We start from the raw sequence: 21,912 nt of genomic DNA, 5'->3' as shown, positions 1-21,912 counted from the left end.
TGATTCAAAATTTCAGTCATTCATAAAATGAATTTTCACTGTATATTGATTATTGAAAATTACAATTTAAAGCCTGAAAGGGAAACAATTTTTAATAAGATTTCAAATTTTATGTGGTTTCAGAAAGTAATGCAGAAAACTTATAAATGTAAAACCAGATGATGAAGCTTTATTTCCTGAATTTACCTGGCAAAGTAGAGTCCATATCCTTCCCCTGTAGACCCAGCAATACCAGGAATTCCAGGGAATCCCTTTTGTCCTGGTGCTCCTTGGCGACCCCGCTCTCCGGGAATGCCATTAAGTCCATCGATTCCCTGAGGCCCTTTACTTCCAGGTTCACCCACATCTCCATTGCGCCCAGATTCCCCTGTCATTCCTCGCCTGCCCTCATCTCCTGTTTAGTTACATCAAACTTGCATTGTGGTACGTTATATATTTGAATATCTGTTATTTTGAAATTTGATAAACAATCATCTCATTGATTTATGCTGAAATCACACAATATTCACTCTGTTGAAAATCAAGGAATACATTTCTTATTTCTTTTATACAATTTCATTCTCCTTGAGGTTTTCAGTGTTCCTTATTTTACATTCTAGTTTCGTACTTTTCTGTAATTCCCTTGTCCAATCTCCACCCACACCACAATCCACTTTTTTTTGACTCACCTCTTTCCCCAATCAACCCATCAAGTCCTGGGTTTCCATCACGACCCTGACTTCCTTTGTCCCCCTTTTGCCAAGGTAGAGGTTCGATAAATGGAGCATTTCCCGGATCTCCCGGTGGTCCAGTAAGTCCTGAAGTAAGATTTTATTTCATTCAACAGTAGCTTAAAAGATGGCAAGTTAAATGAATTTTGAGTTCGTTTTGGCATATAATTTAATAACTCTAAAACATGGGGTTGAATGATTAGAAGAATGTCATGTTTGGATGTCTGTTGTAGACATGTGTCATTATGCTGTCAGGACTCTTGATCATGCCATCCCTTGAACTGATGAGTTCCTCTGAGAGACCCAAGACTTTTCACATCTACAGCTGAGTGATTCATGAGGCACAGACAGTAACCTCTGATGTAATATCACTGACAGGTCCAATTTCACTGGGATAAAACTCACGACTTTCTACTTATGAAGTGAATGCTCTAGATGACTATATAAAACTATTGTGGTCAAAAACGGGATCTTTCAATTTAAGTATAATGCTCAGCATAAGGGAATTTACACACCCCCCCCCATTTTTTTCCCAGCGACGACACAGTTACAGGGTCAACCCCCCCCTCTGTCATTATCTGTCCTTGAGCCATGGGTGATTTTTTTCTCCATTATATACAATTAAAATATACCCATGCTCAAATTTAAATTTTTTTTTTTTAAATCAGTAACCTTGAACTTGCTCATATGACACTGTTTAATGACACGCCCTCCAATCTTATGCACTCTTTCCAACAAGTATGAAAACCTTTACATGTTTGTTTCTCCATTTAAAATACTGCAAGTACAAAATTTGTATTTTTTTAATAAATCCATTCAATATATGATGCAGCTTTTTCAAATGGGGGGTAAATAGTCATTAAATTGATCTATTTAAAAAAAGAAGCTTGTTTGCAAGGAGGGGTGGGTACTTACCTGGTTCTCCTCTTTCTCCTTTTGGTCCTAGAGGTCCATTAAATCCTCTATCACCTGGTAAACCCCTACGTCCAATTTCTCCAGGAAAACCTACATCTCCTGTTGGTCCTTTTTCTCCTGGAAAACCATCCAAACCAGCCTCTCCCTGAAGTTCAGAAAAATGTCTTCAGAGTTAATATCTTGATGAATTTTACATATTTTTTCAAACTTAAACAATAAAATGCTTTCTGTCTTTTTAATGTGGGAATTAACGGTTGCAGCCACTGCAGAAAAATACATAACCCAGGTAAGCAGGTTATGTAATTTTTATGAAGGTTATATTTAATTTTTTATTGCAATGGATGCAACCATTAATTCCCAATTAACAAAGACAGAAAGCATTTTATTGTTTATATCTGTATGAATTATTTATATAAAGTGAGTGTATGTAAAAATTTTTATTATTGATTCTTACATTACATTGAGGGAATTGAGAGCTTACTTCTTAAGAAATCTTTCATAGGAATGGCTTAATTTAAAACACCAGTTCTTAATAGTTTTGAGTAATTGATGAATGGGAAATCAAGGAGAAAATATTTTAGCCTGATATTTTATTCAGACAACTTGGGTACATTTACATAATGGTGAACTGGATGTTTGCTCATTGTATACATCTATGAAACATGGAACCCTCTGTATGTCAATATGGTTTAATCTGTACTACCATATAAAGTTATGCATAAATAAATCAAATGACCTTGAATCCAATAAATCCCCTGTCTCCCACAGTTCCTTCTTCTCCAGGGAATCCTGGGAATCCCCGGTCTCCCTTTTGTCCTGGAAGTCCACTTAATCCTGGGTTACCAGGAAATCCCTTTTGTCCAACACGACCTGGAAGAGGGTGAACAATATTCTATTCATAGCAACATTTAACAAAACATTTAACAAAAATTCTACAAACTGTGATGTGATTTGTACCACTTTCTTGCCACTCCTTCACTTCTTACCTCGTTCTCCAGGGAACCCATCCTCTCCTCTTTCACCCTTGAATCCTGGGAAACCAAATTGATCCTCTCCCCTCATTCCTTTAAGTCCTGGGAATCCTGGGAGTCCATTGTCTCCAGGGAAGCCTTTGTCACCGGGAAGACCTGGTGTTCCGGGCAGGCCCGGTTCACCTGGTTCACCAACAAGACCTACAGAAAGCAAAAAGTCAAATGTCAAGGTCATTTCATTATTTCTCCGCTTTTATAAGGGGAAATATCTTATTATCTAAAATACGGTTTAAATTTGTATTCACACTACTTTAAACTCTGCAAACAAAATAAAATCTGAAATATGATTTTAAGGAGACTTAACACACTAAAATTGTATTTATGATTGTAAAAGAAATTATTGGCTTGGAATCATGCAGTGCAACTTCCATTCTCAGTAATTGTTTCTTATGAAGCATAGATGAACAATGAACCTATCACACATCAATGTCTCACCAAAGGCATCTTCTCCAGGAAGTCCAGGACGACCAATAAATCCAAATTCACCTGCAAAACAGATATTTTTCTTTAAAATATTAAAAGAAATTTAAAGTTTAAGTTTGAATACTGTGAAATCACTCATTTTCATGGGGATTTAGTTTTCTTTGTTTTTCTGGTATGGAGAGACCAAGAATTAAGAATCCCCCACAAAATGTTAATAGAGGATATTCAATGTTTTGTAGTTGGATATGGAATTAATTCACGAATGGGACAGGATTTTTTCTACCACCAAACATTAAATTTTCTGTTTATTACATTTTCTTTGATGTTCCCTTTGCCTCTGTATTTTCTTAACACAGTGTCATAGGCTTGACGTCATAGTTGAGCAGTTGAGACATCATAGCTAATTTAGCAGTTGTGAGATTGAAAACATTGTAACATGTATTTTAGCAACATGTTTGGGAAGACATTGGCAGTTTTAGTCTCTATCAAGATGGTTTAGTTACTATATCTTGTTATAGGCCAGAAATTATTCTTTAGTTACTTTGATATCCTTCACATCGTGACAAAATATCACTTTGGTATCCTTTCACACTGTGAGAGAATATCACTTTTTTTCAATAAATAAATCACAGTATTTCACTGCTGAAAAAGTAATAAAATTTCATACATATAACAACTCATCAAAATTTAATTCCCATGAACCAATATATTTTTTGTCAAACCATGGAAATTTTATCCCAAATAAATAATTTTACAGAATATGAACTTGGGATAATACTGAAGTCAATTTAATTAGCATTCAAGAATCACTTGACAACAGCTCATACATTTTAGTGTATTGCACTAAATAACCTTATAATCTCCTCGGCCCTACATACCAGGTTGTCCCTTTCTACCAGGTCTTCCCACTCTTCCCTCCTCTCCAGGAACCCCAGACTCTCCCCGAAGTCCTTCGAGTCCAAACAGACCATCCTCTCCTCTCATTCCTGGAAATCCAGGCAGTCCATTCTGCCCCTCCTCTCCTTCAGCTCCCTTAGGTCCATTCAAACCTGGACGTCCCGGAGCTCCATCAAATCCCCGTTCTCCTGGGGCACCTGTCAAACCTTGTTCTCCTGGGATTCCAAACAGACCAGGCTCTCCGTGGAGACCAGGGAATCCATCAGCTCCAGGCAAACCAGTAACACCCTAGTAGATAAAATCAACATGTACATATATAATAATTTAAATATTCAAGATGACTGCTGATTTGTTTTTACCAGATAAATCAAGAGAAGTAACATATTATGCTGGGTGCATTGAAATAACATCTCATTTCTTTTTACAAACCAGTATGACAAACTTTTTTCAAAGTTTATGGAAATTTATAATGTTTATGTCAGTTAATAATTGTTGGCAGGGATTAGGGGTTATTTCCAGAGTTCATCCAAGTTAACTTCAAATTTCAAGCGTGTTACATCATTACTTTATTGACAACAAGCAATGGAAAATCAAACATGATGATTTATCGTATCATTACTTCCATTTGGATATTTGAAATCTTCATAATAAGTGGTGCTGTAATGAAATCTAAAATAAACTGTGGGTGTAATGAGCCTCCTTAAATACATGTAGTGTTTGAGGTGTTGTTTCAAAAGAAAGTTTGGGGGAAAAATACTTCATTGATAGAACTTAGTTTGGAGGCCAAGAACTTGTGTATTTTGGGATTTGTAGGTACATGTACCAAGGAACAAACTATAAAGAAGCTGATATACTGATAGACTCCTCAACTGTTATCCATCCCTATTTAAACCTACCCTCTCTCCTGGTAACCCATTTAAACCCGGAGGTCCTTCTTCTCCACTTTCTCCTTTGAATCCAGGTAGTCCAGTTCTTCCCTGCTCACCTGGAATCCCTGGTAATCCAATGACACCTCTCTCCCCATCCAGCCCTATAAAGAATGTACAGAGGTCAAATGTAGGCCAAAATATTGTAAGATTAAGATTATTCAGTACACCTACATGAATGAATGATGACATCTTAATTCTGAACTTTGTTCTGCAACAGTGACAATAAGGATCATGATGTGAACTAATCAAAATCTACACTAAGAAAGAATGCAGTTTATTTAGATTGAAAAATTAGGAACCCTCTATGCAGTATTTTTCTTCTGGGTACATGGCTGTATCGGATATGTTGGAAAGGAATTTAATACAAATAGATAAACTTTTCAATTACACCTTCATAAAATTTTCTCAATATCCAAAAAAACATTTTTCATTAGTGTATCTAGGATTTGTATTGAACATGTCATACTTTTCAAGCTTATATGTCAAATATTGCAATACTGAGAATCACAGATTTTCACTACCCGATAATTATTATCAGACTTCAACATTCTGGTGAACTATAGGCATCAATAAATATGTTATTGTCATGCACTGATTTCTCTGATCCAAGTCAATACTTTTAACTAAGTGTCCTTATATGACCTCTTTGCTTGACTAAACCTCATAAACAATCTACTGATGAATCAGTTCATTTGTCATATTTAGGACATTTTTAGGAGAGGAATGGGCATTTTTTCTCCTGAATATATCATAACCGCTGATCTTTGTGTCAAGCCAGATATTAAAAATTACTTGCATCAATCAAGGGAAAACAATGTTTATAAATAACTTTCAATTGATATACATTTTATTTAGCAATGAGCATTAATGCATGACTGAATCAACTATGATTTTTTTGTACATCTCTTTAATTTCATTTCCTCTATACTAGCCTTTGGGAAAGTCAACACCTCATTTTCCACAAAGGATTGTTTGCACACAATATTGCACGTTTCAAAAGTTTACCATGACGGAAGCTTTCAAACAGTAAACAGGAAGTTGTCTGATACTAAACAAAGCAGTGTAACCTACTTACATAATTAGCAGTGTAGCAGCAGGATTTAATTCAATGTTTCAATATTGCTGATAGCTTTCTGGATAACACTGCTGTGAAGCTCTCGGTGTTATGGCCTGGATTCATTAGCTTTTAATGTATGTGTGCATACCACAAGTGAAAGACCTTGGAAAGTAGTGGTGATAATATATAAACAGACAACCAGTGAAATATGAAGTGCGTTTTTGTTTTTGTGCATTCCATTCTTATTTTACTGTGTATATCTGATGTTTGCACTCAGAATGTTACCAATAAGGCTTGCAGTATAGTTATACTGGGGAAGAAGACCAAACAGAACTTTGACAGTTTGTTCAACAGTGGAAGCACAAAGATGGTGAGAATCAAAATGAATTTTCAGAATTCTACACAGGATCCACTGTCTGGATTAGCAAACACAAACATATTTTTACCCCTCGTCTGGACAAAAACCAAGGGTTCGGAGGGAAGGGGTTTGTTACTGCTAAAAGAGGAACTAGTTTCTCTGCCTTTTTCTGCCCTCAGTTATGGAGTGGAAAATTTTGAAGTGAATATTGCAGAAAATCCTCCAAACTGCTTTGTTCAAAACAATCTTAATGTTTCCTACCTACAGTCACAGCTGAGGGATCTTGTTCTGGGAAACTTTGAGCTCAATGATAGGACAGAGACCCCTGAAGGTCAGCGGGTCTGTAACCAGCACATCCGGGACAATGGTCAGGGGGTAGCGGAGTTCTACTTTGTTTGTTGTTACAGAGATGATGACGGTAAACTGATCTGCTCAGAATTGTCAGAGGACCTTTGGCTCTATGTCTTTTTTAGAATCATGGTAGTTGTTAACATTCTGGTGGTGCTGTTCAGTCCCTTGCTGGTGCCAGAAAGGTGGTACCGTGAGAAATACGTCAACTTAGTGTACACCCATGTTCTCTCAGAATCAATCAAGATCAAAATCTTAAAAACATCAGCAAATACAAATCGTTCTAAAACTTCAATCAAATTAAGGGATCTCTTAGCTGAACCAGACATGGATAAATTTAAAGAGTTGATTTCTGAACTGCAAGAGGACCATGCATACACAATCAAAATCTCTAAACTTTTATTTAAAATGAAGGCAGACCGTCTAATCCCAGCCAATTATGTCCCAGTGGGAGTATTCAAGACACTGTATGACACAATAGTGAAGTGTCAAGTGCGGGAACGATATGCAGTACGGGACTGTTGCTACAGCAATATGTTTGGGACTTGTAAACCATGTAAAATAACTTTTAAATGGTACCAATGCCTGCAAAAATTCATGCTGATGTTGCTTCTTCCTCTGTTAGCAGTTCCCTGGATACTGCGACTTTACTTCTATTATGTCTATGAAGATACACGAAGAAACCAAAAAAGTATGGCGGCTGAGTCCCGTAATCTTCTCCCAGACTACCCGGGAAATCTCCTGGCATATTTTAACCCTATCCATGGAATATTCCTCTTCTGCTATGCTATTCTAGTATTAGACATTCTCCTGTTTGGAGTTCTTCAGAAGAAAGTAACAGAGAGATCTCGCTATGTAATTAGGAGGTGCTTCAGGGACATGCGTGGAATGAACCGATCTCAGGCGATTGGCTACTGTATATTCACTCTCCTTATTCCAATTAAGAAGTATGGCATATTTTTCCTCCTGATAGCCTGGATTTACTGGGTGCTGGCCATCCCTGTTCTTGCAGTTGTCATTGCATTTTACTTCATGCCTCTGGTAAACATAATGTGTCGTCTTCTATTCAATTACTTGGAAATGCTGTTTCCTATCCAGAAGTGCTTTCGTCCTATTGTCAAAACATACCGCCGTCTGTATAAAGAAGATTACAATATTCCCATTCCAATATTTGTTGAAGATGAAATAGGGTCACCTAGGATTCCCAAGTCAAAATTGGAAAAAGCCATTAACATGGTGATAACATTGCTGCTTATTATATCAATCATCTCATTTACTGTGTTAGCCCTGGAGTTTTTAATCGTTGTGGTGGAATATGTCATCTACCAGCTGATTGGACTGGTTCTAAATTGGGGCGTCTGGATGAAGTATGTGACGTTGATTCTTATCCTGTCTCTTTATGCCAGAGATGGTTTTGGGAGTGTAACTAAACGATACCTGGTGTTTAATGAAAAACTTCTAGCTCATGTCAAATCAAAAGCTGAAGACGAAATTAAAACGTACATAATGCAAGATCCAAACGAGCAAAAAAACCATGCTTTCCAGATAGTCGATGAATCCAGCACGACACAAGTAAATGATGCATCTACACAAGAATCACAAACAGGAGAACATATTGATGACAAATTTGAGTTGTCTGTACGAGACTCACAATTGGAGTGGCACATGCCTCGAGTTGTACTTTATGTTGACAACACTGATATTACTTACATCACAAAGGATCTGTTCTTCAAAGCCTCAAAAATGCCCAATGCTGGATGTCCTGGCAGCCTGATGGCCAATCTGTTTACTGCCTTGTCTCATTTCATGGTGATCCTCATATTTCTACTATTTGTGCTCTTAGTCATTGCAGCATTTGGTGAGAGATACCAAGTCTCGGGGGTGAACCAGACAGTACTAGCAGCAGTGGGAGGAATTCTACCGTTTGTCTTCCAAAAAATTCTATTCAAGACACCTCCAGAATTTGATCTGGATACAAGCAGTCCAAAATTCCAAACCGCCTTTAATAACCTTCTCCATGTGTATACGGAGCATGCCTTTGTTTACGATATTGAAGGTGAGAAACCAGAAGAGTCTGCAGACCAAACAGATATAGATCTCCTGATTGACACAAATGATAAGAAAGACAGAAACTCCCTGCTACTGACTTAGCGGGTTGTCTGATTGTTCACTTAAAATTTCTTTGTATGGTATGGTATCTGTATTGAATGAAACTATTTTCATTTTTGATATTATCTGTGCAACTGCAGTTCTTTACAAGCTTTCTCTGATATTTATATATTATATATACACAATTTTTAGGCCTTATATATACATGGTTTTATTGTTTTTTTTTGCTCTCAGCTTTGTACTGATATTTAAGATAAACTGACGTACATGAAAGCTCAAGATTAAGGTAAATGCTTTGAAACATTGTCTAGGTTTTATTCCAGATAATTAGATTAACATGTTTAATTAATGACAAGAGATCAGAGCTCCTCGTCATCTCAGTCTGTATTCTTCAGTGTTGTATTCTTTTCAAAAATCTACTGTAGGTTAGAATCATAAAATGCATATCAAATTTAAATTTCTCAACATTTTTAATGCATCTATAAATCTTTCCTTATCCTCCTTTATTCAAATTGATCTGTGCCTGTGAGAAGACTTATTAATGCATTTTGTAATAAAAGATAAATGCTTGTAATAGTTTTCTTCTTCATTCACAGTTATATGACTGCTTACACGTATGATTCATCATCAGAACATTCAAAGATTAAAGAATTAAAAAAAAAAACTCCTTTTACACATTGAATGAGATCAGAATGACTTCAAGTATCCTGACCTTGAACCCACCTGTCTTCAAGTTAAATGCTTATATGAAGTCTCTCTCTTTTAAATAAATTATAAGGAAATCCATTAAAAATGTGACAGTAAAGCAAGAACCTTTTGAACTGTCCAATAAATATTCCAGTAGATTTATTTTTTTTTAAAATATGATTAAAAGCAAATGTCAAAATGCTTGCAATTTTTCTAGAACCAGATGTGCTAAGGAAATGAAATTACTATAGGGAGTACAAGGTTTAATCAAAAACAGTAGATAATGTGGGGAGGTTATGTCCTCTGTAGATAATGTGGGGAGGTTATGTCCTCTGTAGATAATGTGGGGAGGATATGTCTTCTGTAGATAATGTGGGGAGGTTATGTCTTCTGTAGATAATGTGGGGAGGTTATGTCATCTGTAGATATGTCTTCTATAGATAATGTGGGGAGGATATGTCCTCTGTAGATAATTTGGGGAGGTTATGTCTTCTGTAGATAATTTGGGGAGGTTATGTTTTCTGTAGATAATGTGGGGAGGTTATGTCCTCTGTAGATAATGTGGGGAGGTTATGTATTCTTTAGATAATGTGGGGAGGTTATGTCTTCTGTAGATACTGTGGGGAGGTTTTGTCTTCTGTAGATAATGTGGGGAGGATATGTCTTCTGTAGATAATGTGGGGAGGTTATGTCTTCTGTAGATATGTCATTTGTAGATAATGTGGGGAGGTTATGTCTTTTGTAGATAATGTGGGGAGGTTATGTCCTCTGTAGATAATGTGGGGAGGTTATGTCTTTTGTAGATAATGTGGGGAGGTTTTGTCTTCTGTAGATAATGTGGGGAGGATATGTCTTCTGTAGATAATGTGGGGAGGATATGTCCTCTGTAGATAATGTGGGGAGGTTATGTCTTCTGTAGATAATGTGGGGAAGTTATGTCTTCTGTAGATATGTCTTCTGTACATAATGTGGGAAGGTTATGTTTTCTGTAGATATTGTGGGGAGGTTATGTCCTCTGTAGATAATGTGGGGAGGTTATGTCCTCTGTAGATAATGTGAGGAGGTTATGTCTTCTGTAGATAATGTGGGGAGGTTATGTCTTCTATAAATAATGTAAGGAGGTTATGCCTTCTCTTAGATAATGTGAGGAGGTTATGTCTTCTGTAGATAATGTGGGGAGGTTATGTCTTCTGCAGTCAAAATCAATTACTTTCCAAGGGAAAATTTACTACAACACATTACCGTAAAAAAAAAACTGCAAAGTCACCTCAGATATTGTGAAAGTTGAATGACTACATAGTTTTGTTCACAATATAAGTACTGTACTCCACAAAGTTTACAATTAGAAATCTTCTTGAGTGTTAATGAAGTTATTTAACATCAATTTGCTAGTCAAGTTTGCTCTTCACACAAGATTAAAAACAAATACAGATTAACTTTGGTATCACTAACACTGATATCTCGAATATCATGGATATGTCGAAGTGATTTGGAGGTCCCTATCGCTTATTCCTTAAGTATTTTGCAATGGATGTGTTGAACCTTCGGATATCTCGAAGTATTTTCTTGGCCGCATCGGTTTCGAGTTAACAAGGTTTGACTGTAGACATAAATAGTTTATGTAGTTCTTACCTTCTGAGACAAAATGGACTTAAAAAATCAAAATAATCTGCGATGCATCCACTAAAACAGATGAGCATCCCTTTAGATTTAAAATACCTATTTTATCTTTAAAGTAACTCTGAAAACTGTGTGCCAGATTTTTTCCTGACATAAAATTCAAGCATCTACCATACTTAAAAATTTAAGTATTTCACCTTTAGTTTTATTACATTGTAATACATTAATGTCACTATTAGTCCTTGTTTTGAAGATAAAACCATGATTTTAAATATATTTTCAGAGTATATAATATCAGACATAAATAACAGAATCTACTCCCAACTGTTTGAAATAGGACCCTACTGATCGGCATTTTTTGATTAAGGTCTTCTGTCTTCAATGAAAGATCTTATTATTAATCTTTTGTTTCTTTTCTCGTTTTCTATCCTTACTAATTTGTGCAAGTGAATTCTTGTGAGCACTTAAATGGATTTTCATGAAACTTTTCAGCAATTATGGATAATCATCTGAACTTACGGCTTTTTTTAAATTTTGATATCGCTTCCGTTCACAAGTTATAGCTGATTTTTTGTTTTATTAAAATTAAATTTTTGTAATTCACAATTATTGTTCCACTTTATCCATAGATGTTATATAAATTGGTTCAGTCTCTCGGCAGGGATGCTCACTCCTCCATGGCACCTGATCCCACCTCTGATGTTTGGAGGTCCGTGTTTGCTCTGCTCCTATTTTGTATTGTATAATGGACTTTTGAGCTTGAATACTGTTCGTTATCTCCATATATTTCACATGGAAATGAAACTATGGATGAAACAGATAGCAATAGGTCACCTGTCTCAAGTGACCTAAAAAGAGGAGTTTCAAAAAGTAACAGGTGACCCATGGTCAACTGTATCTCTGATATTTCACCAATTTTTGATTAATATAGACCAGACCTCTTTAATTTGACTACTTTTCTTAGTTAATCAATGTAGTCTCTCATAAGTAGATATTGCATGATGTAGTCTACACCAGGTATTCTGTACCCACTAATTCCTTATCTGGAATTGATGTACATGTAATCTACACCAGGTATTCTGTACCCACTAATTCCTTATCTGGAATTGATGTACATGTAATCTACACCAGGCATTCTGTACCCACTAACTCCATATCTGGAATTGATGTACATTTGTACATGTAATTTACACCAGGCATTCTGTACCCACCAACTCCACATCTGGAATTGATGTACCTGTAATTTACACCAGGTATTCTGTACCACTAACTTCTTACCTGGAATTCCTCCCAGTCCTCGCTCTCCTACCTCACCCTTCATTCCGTTCAGCCCTGGGAAGCCATCTGACCCTGGTAATCCATTTCGTCCTATAATTCAAATTAACATTACATTTAATAAGCCATATCTCTTTAGAATATATAAGATCAGTCAGTCTAATCTATTTTACAAATCATATCATACCAGTCAAAATATGCAGAATTTTTATGTTCTACCTCTGGACTGTAGATTTTTTGTAATTTCTATGTTATATCTTACAAAAAACTGAATCTTGAAGAGTGAATAGGTGTACTTTAAGCTGAATATGTAACAAGCACTTCAATACAACCATATGTTTACTAAATTGTGCAAAAAATATAACCCATCATGATTTTTGCACTGTAAGTGAAGTCCTATCTTAGAACACAGTCTCTTTTTTTAGTAACAGTTTACCACTGCTATGTTTACCTCGTTCTCCTGGGATGGATATCCCCACTTCTCCACGTTCTCCCTTCAGCCCAGGCAGTCCATTTTGTCCAGGCCTTCCAACTGTCCCATCTTCACCTGTGATTGAAAATAGAAGCATGGTAATTCACCTGTCCATTAGTATACAGGAGCAACATATAACTAGGTGAATCAAAGTTATTTCCCTTACATTCCGATCCAAATACATTTTTTAAAGTGACACCGTGACGGAAAAATGGGAAAATTGACAAAAGTAGAATTTTTGCATGACACATGCAAATTTTGTTTAGTTCTTGAAGATATTAGGTTTCAGAAAATTACAGGTTTCAGAACCTAAAATATCTACTTTTATGGAGAAAAATAAAAGTAAAAAAAATCTTTGTATAACCCAACACAAAAATATTGCTTCACTCTTTCCACTTTATTGTACGCAATTGCGCTGAAAAGTTGAAGAATTTACCATGGTGTCAATTCCATAGATATAAATGTCAGATGACCAGGAATTTTGATACAATCTTCAAAAAAGATTATCAGAAAATATTCCTAACTTTTGCTTGCTCCAATTCAATGTTGTTTACAAGATTCACGCTAAAAATAAAGGACGCGTGACCTTGACATTGTTGACATTGAGGATAAAAATTACGCGATAGATACAACACTTGTTTTTCCGGAACTTACATTTTGCAGTTCTTTTCTTGCTTTACAGTGCAGCTGAGTTTTCAAAACTTTGCTATATTCATATTTCACATAAATCTTTTGTTTTGTGATACAATTATCTTAAAAGAAACACGAGTTTGACTCATTATGTAACTTTAAGTGAAAACAGAAAACAAACTGATAATGCCAAAATTCTAGTCCATTGAATTTTATCAAGAAAGGAATAATACTTTAATTAAGGTCAGACGATACGTTCCTCAAATATCTGTTTTGCATATCTTCGTATTGTATGGAAACTATTCCAAATTTTAATTACCTTCTGATTTCTAAACTTGTTTCAAATTGTCTTTAAAAAATTGAAACACTAAAAAAATGTGATATTGGCAAATCAAGTTTTTTCCAAAAGAATTTTATAGGAAACAACATCCTCTGGTATCTTGCACAATTGCCTGGTAAGGTACCTCAATTTTTTGCAAGTAAACATGTTAAAGTAGCATTACTTCAATGACAAATTCTTAGAAAAAATTATACATTATTGAGGAACGTATCGTCTGTCCTTAAGTGCCTGTGGGTTGTACACACTTTTTTTTTAAGGTTTATTTTCAATAAATGACTAAGTTTTCTTGGTTTTCCTAATCAGTAAATGATTAGTATTCCTGATATGTACCTGGAAATCCATTGTCTCCTGTGATTCCAGGTAACCCTGGCAGACCAGGTTGACCTCTGTCACCTTCAACCCCTGGGAATCCCACCTCTCCGGGTTCTCCATTTAGCCCTGGACGTCCAAACTCTCCTGGAAATCCGGGAAGTCCAGGTTCTCCCCTTTCTCCTAATAAAGGTTATAAACAGTACATGTATATTTTTTAAGTATTCTTATGATCTTACATTGAATGTATATTTTTAGCAAAGCCTTTTATCACATGAACTCTGCAGTGAAAGACCTACATTTAAAATACATGTTATATAATCACAGGAATTTACAGTTATGAAAAATTATACATAGTGTTTTCTGCATGGTATGTCTGTATATACATGTACCCAAATATTTTCAGTCTTCAAAGTATTTGTATAGAACAAACAAGATTTGTTTGTAAAACAGTGATGCCCCCATATGTGAAAGTTTTTCAAAAGTAGGCCAAACTACCAGGTCAAAGTCATGAAGTCAGAAATAATAGGACCCAAAGAAAGGTTGTCACAAGGAATACATACCTTTATTTATAGCTTGTTATATTCAATTAAGTCATAAATTCATTAGAGTCATGAACTTGGCCTCTTTTTTTTCAAAACCAGTCCTAGCATTTTTTGTGCAGATTTCTCTAGCTTCGGAGGGACATGTATATCCAATGCTTCATAACAATTTCCAACAATAAGTGGACAGTATTCTAGAAGGACACGAACCTTTTACTCCTGGTATTCCTGGTTGTCCAGGCAGACCTGGTTCCCCGGTTCTTCCTTGGAATCCAGTTTCTCCCTTCATTCCAGGTAGTCCTAAAAATAGTACATAGGTTAAATGAGACTACCTTTTACATCAGAGATGGCATGGTGATCAAGCATTTATCAGTTCTAATGCATGTATCTCAGCATAAACCATATTTGTTGCACTTGCTCTACATGTTTTCTAAATTAACTACAAAGTACTGAACTTATATCTAAAACTTAAAATAAATGGTATGTACAGTACCAACCAGACACAACCTAACACCAGAGCGAACCCAAAGCGCACCCCGGGTTCGCTTTCTGGGTTCGCTCGGGGTCCGCTTTCAGAAATTCTGGGTGCACTCTGGGTTCGCCTTGGGTGCGCTTCGGGTTCGCTCTGGGTCAGCTCTGGGTCCGCTAGAGCGAACCCAGCGTTTGCTTTCTGGGTTTGCTTTACACACTGAAGCGTGAAGCGGACCTCGCTTTAATCTTGCCGCGAGTAAGCCCCGCCCCTTGTATATTCCAAAATACAGTATTGAAATCGATCATTGTTGTTTTTGTGGTGATCGATACATGAACATGTACAGTGACTGCAACATTATTGTTGACAACATATACAAGAACAATTCCGCACGATTAAACCTGTTACACAAACGATCCTTCAAGTACACGATTCTTCACGTTACACAATCATTCACGATTATTAAAGCAAACGCACAATATTTACGCCAAAAAGTTAAAAATAGAAAGGAGTTGATATTTTTAAAACGAAATAAGGCTTAATTGATAGATATTTTAGATTAAAAATAATTATTGGATTATTCATCGACTTTGGAAAACAGTAAAAAATTTTTAGAAATGGATATTTTTGAACTTACATGTAAATAAGACTTAATACATGTAGTTATTTTAGATTACAAATGATTATGTAATTCTCCGACTTTGGAAAATTGTCTTTTTTAAAATCTTTTTGATACTTAAAGATGTAATTTATGATCGAATGCTGCATGTTCTATCACATGATATAGGTGTGCCGTGAGTTTTGATTCAATTGGATTTTATTATATGCAGTAAGGGGGTATAAGATTTTTAAAAGATGGCCAAAAAATGATTTTAAACTATATCCGTCTTTCCATTTATGAATTTCAAAAATCAGCAATTTTTTTTATTCATTCATTTGCTGAAATTATATATCAAAAAAATAATAATAAGCATCCGGGATTAAAAGTAACCCCAACAATCATGTCGTGTACATTTGCCGACTAAATATTTATGTAATTTGTGGAAATTTTTTTTCAATGTACATTTTTGATGTATTGATATAAAACAATCAAGACCACAATTAGCAGTTAATATAATAAACTTCAGAGAAAAATTGTAAAAATATCTTAAATACGCTTTATCATAAAAAGTTACACTATTTTAAGAGAATACAATACTGTACGACTTACTATACTGCTTATTTACTACCGATAATTAGTTTGTTCAATTATGTAAATCGCGCTTCATTTTTATTTCCTTTTATTTCAGTTTAAAAAAAAAAACAAACAAACAAGCTAATTAAAGCTTCACATTATTTTTCTTGTAGAAGATAAATCAAAATAATACCATAGTTGTTTATGATCGGACATACATGTACATTCATTTTTTTTTTTCATTTTCAATTAAGAAGATCAATAATTTGAATGTTGATCTGGATTTAAACGAAAATATAAATTAGAATTATAAAAATAAAATAATTGAATGAAAGCATGTACATGTACATATACATTATCTTGTACAGTAACTTGAGATGATGAAATGCAATGATTTGTCAAAAACCTTTTTTTCATTTTTAGTAACAATTGTAATAACGATTATCTTCTTTTTTTCTTTTATACATGAAAGTATGTTTTGTCTGATAAATTGACGAAATGTTAATAGATTTTAAAAATAAAAAATAAAGAAAATAAATATGTAAAAATAACATGCTACCTGGATAATTAAAATATAAATAAATTTTTTTTAATCATGTTAATAATAGTTTCACACTTTACATTAACACGCTTTGCTTCTACAATGTTTTATTACATCGAATAACAAACTGGCATGCTGATGGGTCAACGCGCTGATTGATTAACACGTCTTATCGCTAATCAACATTGACAGCTCTGTTACACAACACCAAACGCGCCTTCGCTTTCTGGGTTCGCTACTGAATTTGGGGTTCGCTTTCGGCGTTTGCTCTGGGTCTGCTGCGGGTTCGCTCGGGGTCCGCTCCGGTTTCACTCGGGGTCAGCTATAGCGAAACCGAAGCGAACCCAGAAAGCGAACCCCGGGTGCGCTCTGGGTTCGTTTTCTGTTAGGTTATGTCTGGTCGGTACTGTACAACAAAATTTATACAAAATTTGATCAAGTTTCACAGAAAACTAATCATGTGGATCTTACAATCTATAGACAGTAACTAGAAAACTGACCAGTCAGCAAGGGCCCCGCCGAGGGGTAGAAATATAAGGGTGCAGCTTACAGAATGAGAATTTTAATTGATTACAAAAATTAAAAAATATATGAAGAAGAATATGCAATAACAACTGTATTTATAAAATTTCAAGATAATTCCTAAATATCCAACTACCTGTAAAGAGTATCCCTGTATTTACATAAGGCAGTAAAAAACATATCTATAATAACTCAATTAAATGTATATTTAAACAAGAATAAAGCATGTGTTTTATAAAATGCCAGCCTTCAGTGAACGCAAATATCACCCAGGCTTGACCTTAACTTCAAAACAAACATCAGTTGCAGACAAAGGTTAATTTATCTTAAAGTGACAAATAAAGATAAGCTTGGAAAATTTTCTGCCCCAGACAAGATAATTAATCCCAGGGGATTAATTGTACTGCTCTCTCATCCTTTTCTTCCAAGTTTACAATAAGAACTTTTTCAGTAATGATAGAATGAGTTCATTATCGGACTACCTGTTAAAATTAATAGTACATGTATTCTTGAATTTACATAAGGCAGCAAAAAAAAAAAATGAATAAATAAATAATAAAAAAAAACAAAAAAACATATCTTGATGTATATCTTGTCTTTAGAATTCAATAAAATCATAACTCATTGTGTATTTTACCAAAATAAAGTATGAACATTATTTAAATCCACATTTCAGAGAATGTAAACATCATTCAGAATTGACCTTAACTTCAAAACAAACTTCATTTACAGACAGAGGTGTTAATTAATCTCAATTTGACAGAAACAGATAATGCTTTGGATTTTCTTCTAGAGGAAAGCTAATTTATCCCATGGGACTAGTTGCAGTTTTCATACTTTACAATAGGAACATTCTCAGCAGTTATCTCTCTATGCCCTGGCATTCTTCTAATGTAAAGTTAAGGAATCTACCCCACCACCCCAGCTCCAAACTAGATGACATAGAGAACCAAACTTAGTACCAAAATATGTCTTACTGCCTCTTCAACCAACATACCAAATTTGAACTTAATTGGTCAACTACAAAAAAAGTTATTAGAAAAAAACGGAAAATTTGTGGACGGAAGAATGACAGACGGACAGACAGACAGACGGACGGACAGACAGATGGACAGACAGACAGACAGACAGAGTGATTACTATAGGGCACCCGCAAATCCTTGCTGGGCCCTAATAAGCTGTACTTGCCATCAAAACCCGGCAATCCATTTAATCCTGGCTCTCCCGGTTGTCCCTCACGACCCGGAACTCCATCCAATCCATCTCCTCCAGGTATACCCCTCTCACCCTTTAATCCATCTCTTCCTGGTAACCCTGGCAACCCTGGGTCTCCAGGTGCACCAACTAAACCACTCTCTCCTAAAACCAACAAAATAATGACAAAATATGTCATTATCAACAACAAAATGATAGTGATATAAATACAACAACTCAATCCACAAAACAATAAATTTGTATTGTAATCTAATTCTCAGCTACATACATAATTTAAACAATAAAATGCTTTCTTTGGTTGTTAGTATGGGAATTAATGTTGCAGCTGTTGCAGAAAAAATGCATAACCCAAGAAAGCGCCGGGTTACAGTATGTAAATTTTTTCTGCAATGCTAATTCCCATACAAACGAACAAAGAAAGACAATATTTATGATAGAATAAACTGCTGGTATATACACTAAAAAATTATATGAAATAAATATAACTTTATAGTATAGGTTTTTCTGTTTTTTGATCCTCAGATTCTGAAAATCAGGAGTTAGTAATTGAAAATGCTCACAAAAATGTATCTGAATTCTCAATGTGTATTAACCCATGGTATTTCTTCAAATTTCAAAAATATTATCAGGAAATGTGAATAAAAGCACCCTCTGTGCACTGTCTGATTGAAAATTAATCAATAAATATATTTTAGGATAAAACACTATAGGTATCCAGGCCTCTGGAGAAAATTGCATGTTTTTAAAACTCAAATGTCACTTAAGTTCTTCTATTTACTTCAATTGTTATGTAATACTGGTACATAGTGTATAATCATAATTACATAAAGCTTGTGCTATCATTGGATCACATCACAGATCACTTCTTATTTCATATCATGCTAATAAACATTAAGTATCTAAGGTCAGATTAAAGGACATTTGATTTCTCTAAAAATGAATTTATTATTGTATTTTTATAGAGTACAAATGTAAACTTTTTACAAGACCATTTCTTACACTTCAAAGAACTTTGAATCATACTGAGATGCATGAAATGGAAATTGTAACACAACAAGAGGCCCACGGGCCACATCGCTCACCTGAGCACATTGGCTAGGAAAAAGCACAAATCACTTCAGTATTGAAAAGTTTAAAGGGGAGGGGGCTTGGATTTTGAACTACCTGAGGATGCTTCCATATCAATATAACAAATGGCTTTACTGTTCTTGAGCAGAAGATTTTTAAAGATTTTTTTCCTATATATTCCCTTGTTAAAAATTTGATCCCCCATTGTGGACCCTCCCTAACCCCCCCCCCCCCCCCATATCATTTGAACAAACTTGAATCTACACTACCTGAGGATGCTTCCATATCAATATGACTAAACATGTCTTTTCTGTTGATGAAAAGATTTTTTCCTATATATTCCTATGTAAAAATTTGATCCCACATTGTGGCCCCACCCTAACCCTGGGGGTCATGATTTGAACAAAGTTAAATCTACACTATCTGAGAATGCTTCCATATCAATATGACTTAACAAGGCTTTGCTGTTCTTGGGAAGAAGATTTTTCAAGTTTTTTTTTCTGTATATTCTTATGTAAAACTTTGATTGCCCCTTGTGGCCCCACCCTACCCCGAGGGGTCATGATTTGATACAAACTTGAATCTTCCCTACCTGAGGATGAATCCACATCAATATGACTAACTGTGACTTTGTTGTTCTTGAGAAGAAGATTTTTCAAGATTTTTTTCTACATATTTCTATGTAAAATTTTGATCCCCCATTGTGGCCCCACCCTACCCCTGGGGGTCATGATTTGTACAAAATTTAATCTACACTACCTGAGAATGATTCCATATCAATATGACTAATTGAGGCTTTGTTGTTCTTGAGAGAAAGATTTTTAAAGATTTTTTTCTATAAATTCCTATGTAAAATTTTGATCCCCCATTGTGCCCCCCCCCCCTCGCCCGGGGGTCATGATTTTGTACAAACTTGAATCTACACTATCTGAGGATGCTTCCATATAAATTATGACTAATTGTGGCTTTGTTGTTTTTAAGAAAAACAATTTCAAGATTTTTCCTACATATTTCTATGTAAAACTTTGATCCCCCATTGTGGCCCCACCCTACCCTGGGGGTCATGATTTGAATAAATTTGAATCTGCACTACCTGTGGATGATTCCATATAAATATGACTAATTGTGGCTTTGTTGTTCTTGAGAAGAAGATTTTTACAGATTTTGTTCTATATATTCCTATGTAAAACTTTGATTCCTCATTGTGGCCCCACCCTACTCCCAGGGGTCATGATTTGAACAAACTTGAATCTGCACTACCTGAGGATGATTCCGTATCAATATGCCTAATTGTGGCTTTGTTGTTCTTGAGAAAAAGATTTTTAAAGATTTTTTCTACATATTCCTATGTAAAATTTTGATCCCCCCTTGTGGCCCCACCCTACCCCTGGGGGTCATGATTTGAACAAACTTCAATCTACACTACCTGAGGATGATTCCATATCAATATGACTAATCGTGGCTTAGTTGTTCTTAAGGAGAAGATTTTTAAAGATTTATTCCTATATATTCCTATGTAAAACTTTGATCCCCCATTGTGGCCCCACCCTACCCCAGGGGGTCATGATTTGAACAAACTTGAATCTACACTATGTAATGAAGGTCTCACATAAGTTTCAACTTTTACAGCCCAGTGGTTCTTGAGAAGAAGATTTTTAAAAGATACCACTAAATTATCACTAATTCTTAATTATCTCCCCTTGAAAGAGGGTGTGGCCCTTCATTTGAACAAACTTAAATCCCCTTTACCCAAGGATGCTTTGTGGCAAGTTTGGTTGAAATTGGCCCAGTGGTTCTTGAGAAGAAGATGAAAATGTGAAAAGTTTACAACAACAACGACAACGACGACAGACAACGGACAAATTTTGATCAGAAAAGCTCACTTGAGCCTTTGGCTCAGGTGAGCTAAAAAGATTTAAAGCTTCATTTTGAATTTTTTTTAATCAAATAATAAATTAAAGAGTTATCTTTCCTAACTGAGGGGTGAATAGAAACACACTAGATCGGTCCATCAGCAAATTTATGTCAACATTACCTAGCTGTTCTTTAAATACATGTAAAATGACTCAGGCAATGGAGAAATCAAGTTTGTGTATTAAACAAGTGGACTCGGATTGGATAGTTTACCTGGGATGCCATCTTGTCCTCTGAATCCTTTGGGTCCAGGAAATCCAAAAATAACACCTCCCTGCTCTCCTTTTAATCCAGGGAATCCAGGCGCTCCATAGGGACCACTCTCACCTGACAACATCATCATAACAAAGTAAAAAT

The 21,912-nt window shown here is 35.4% G+C and overlaps 1 protein-coding gene across 1 annotated transcript in view; it reads right to left on the bottom strand.

The window, feature by feature from the left end:
• The window catches only part of LOC133192073 (collagen alpha-5(IV) chain-like), a 45,262-nt gene that overhangs the window by 3,127 nt on the left and 20,223 nt on the right, over positions 1 to 21,912 (bottom strand). The window contains exons 23-36 of the mRNA XM_061327920.1: positions 21,769 to 21,882; positions 18,547 to 18,717; positions 14,863 to 14,952; positions 14,132 to 14,293; positions 12,811 to 12,906; positions 12,363 to 12,452; positions 4,873 to 5,006; positions 3,958 to 4,264; positions 3,092 to 3,142; positions 2,612 to 2,797; positions 2,362 to 2,495; positions 1,626 to 1,770; positions 669 to 797; positions 187 to 394 (exon numbers count right to left, since the gene is read on the bottom strand). Coding sequence (XP_061183904.1) covers positions 187 to 394; positions 669 to 797; positions 1,626 to 1,770; positions 2,362 to 2,495; positions 2,612 to 2,797; positions 3,092 to 3,142; positions 3,958 to 4,264; positions 4,873 to 5,006; positions 12,363 to 12,452; positions 12,811 to 12,906; positions 14,132 to 14,293; positions 14,863 to 14,952; positions 18,547 to 18,717; positions 21,769 to 21,882 — 2,017 coding nt within the window. The remainder of the gene's footprint in view (positions 1 to 186; positions 395 to 668; positions 798 to 1,625; positions 1,771 to 2,361; positions 2,496 to 2,611; positions 2,798 to 3,091; positions 3,143 to 3,957; positions 4,265 to 4,872; positions 5,007 to 12,362; positions 12,453 to 12,810; positions 12,907 to 14,131; positions 14,294 to 14,862; positions 14,953 to 18,546; positions 18,718 to 21,768; positions 21,883 to 21,912) is intronic.

Source organism: Saccostrea echinata, unplaced genomic scaffold (genome assembly GCF_033153115.1).
Source record: "Saccostrea echinata isolate AGI-Se365-2 ecotype Australia unplaced genomic scaffold, CSIRO_AGI_Sech_v1 ptg000001l, whole genome shotgun sequence".
Taxonomy (NCBI): domain Eukaryota; kingdom Metazoa; phylum Mollusca; class Bivalvia; order Ostreida; family Ostreidae; genus Saccostrea; species Saccostrea echinata.
Note: the sequence above shows the minus strand (reverse complement) of the source record. Positions and strands in the feature narration are given on the sequence as shown.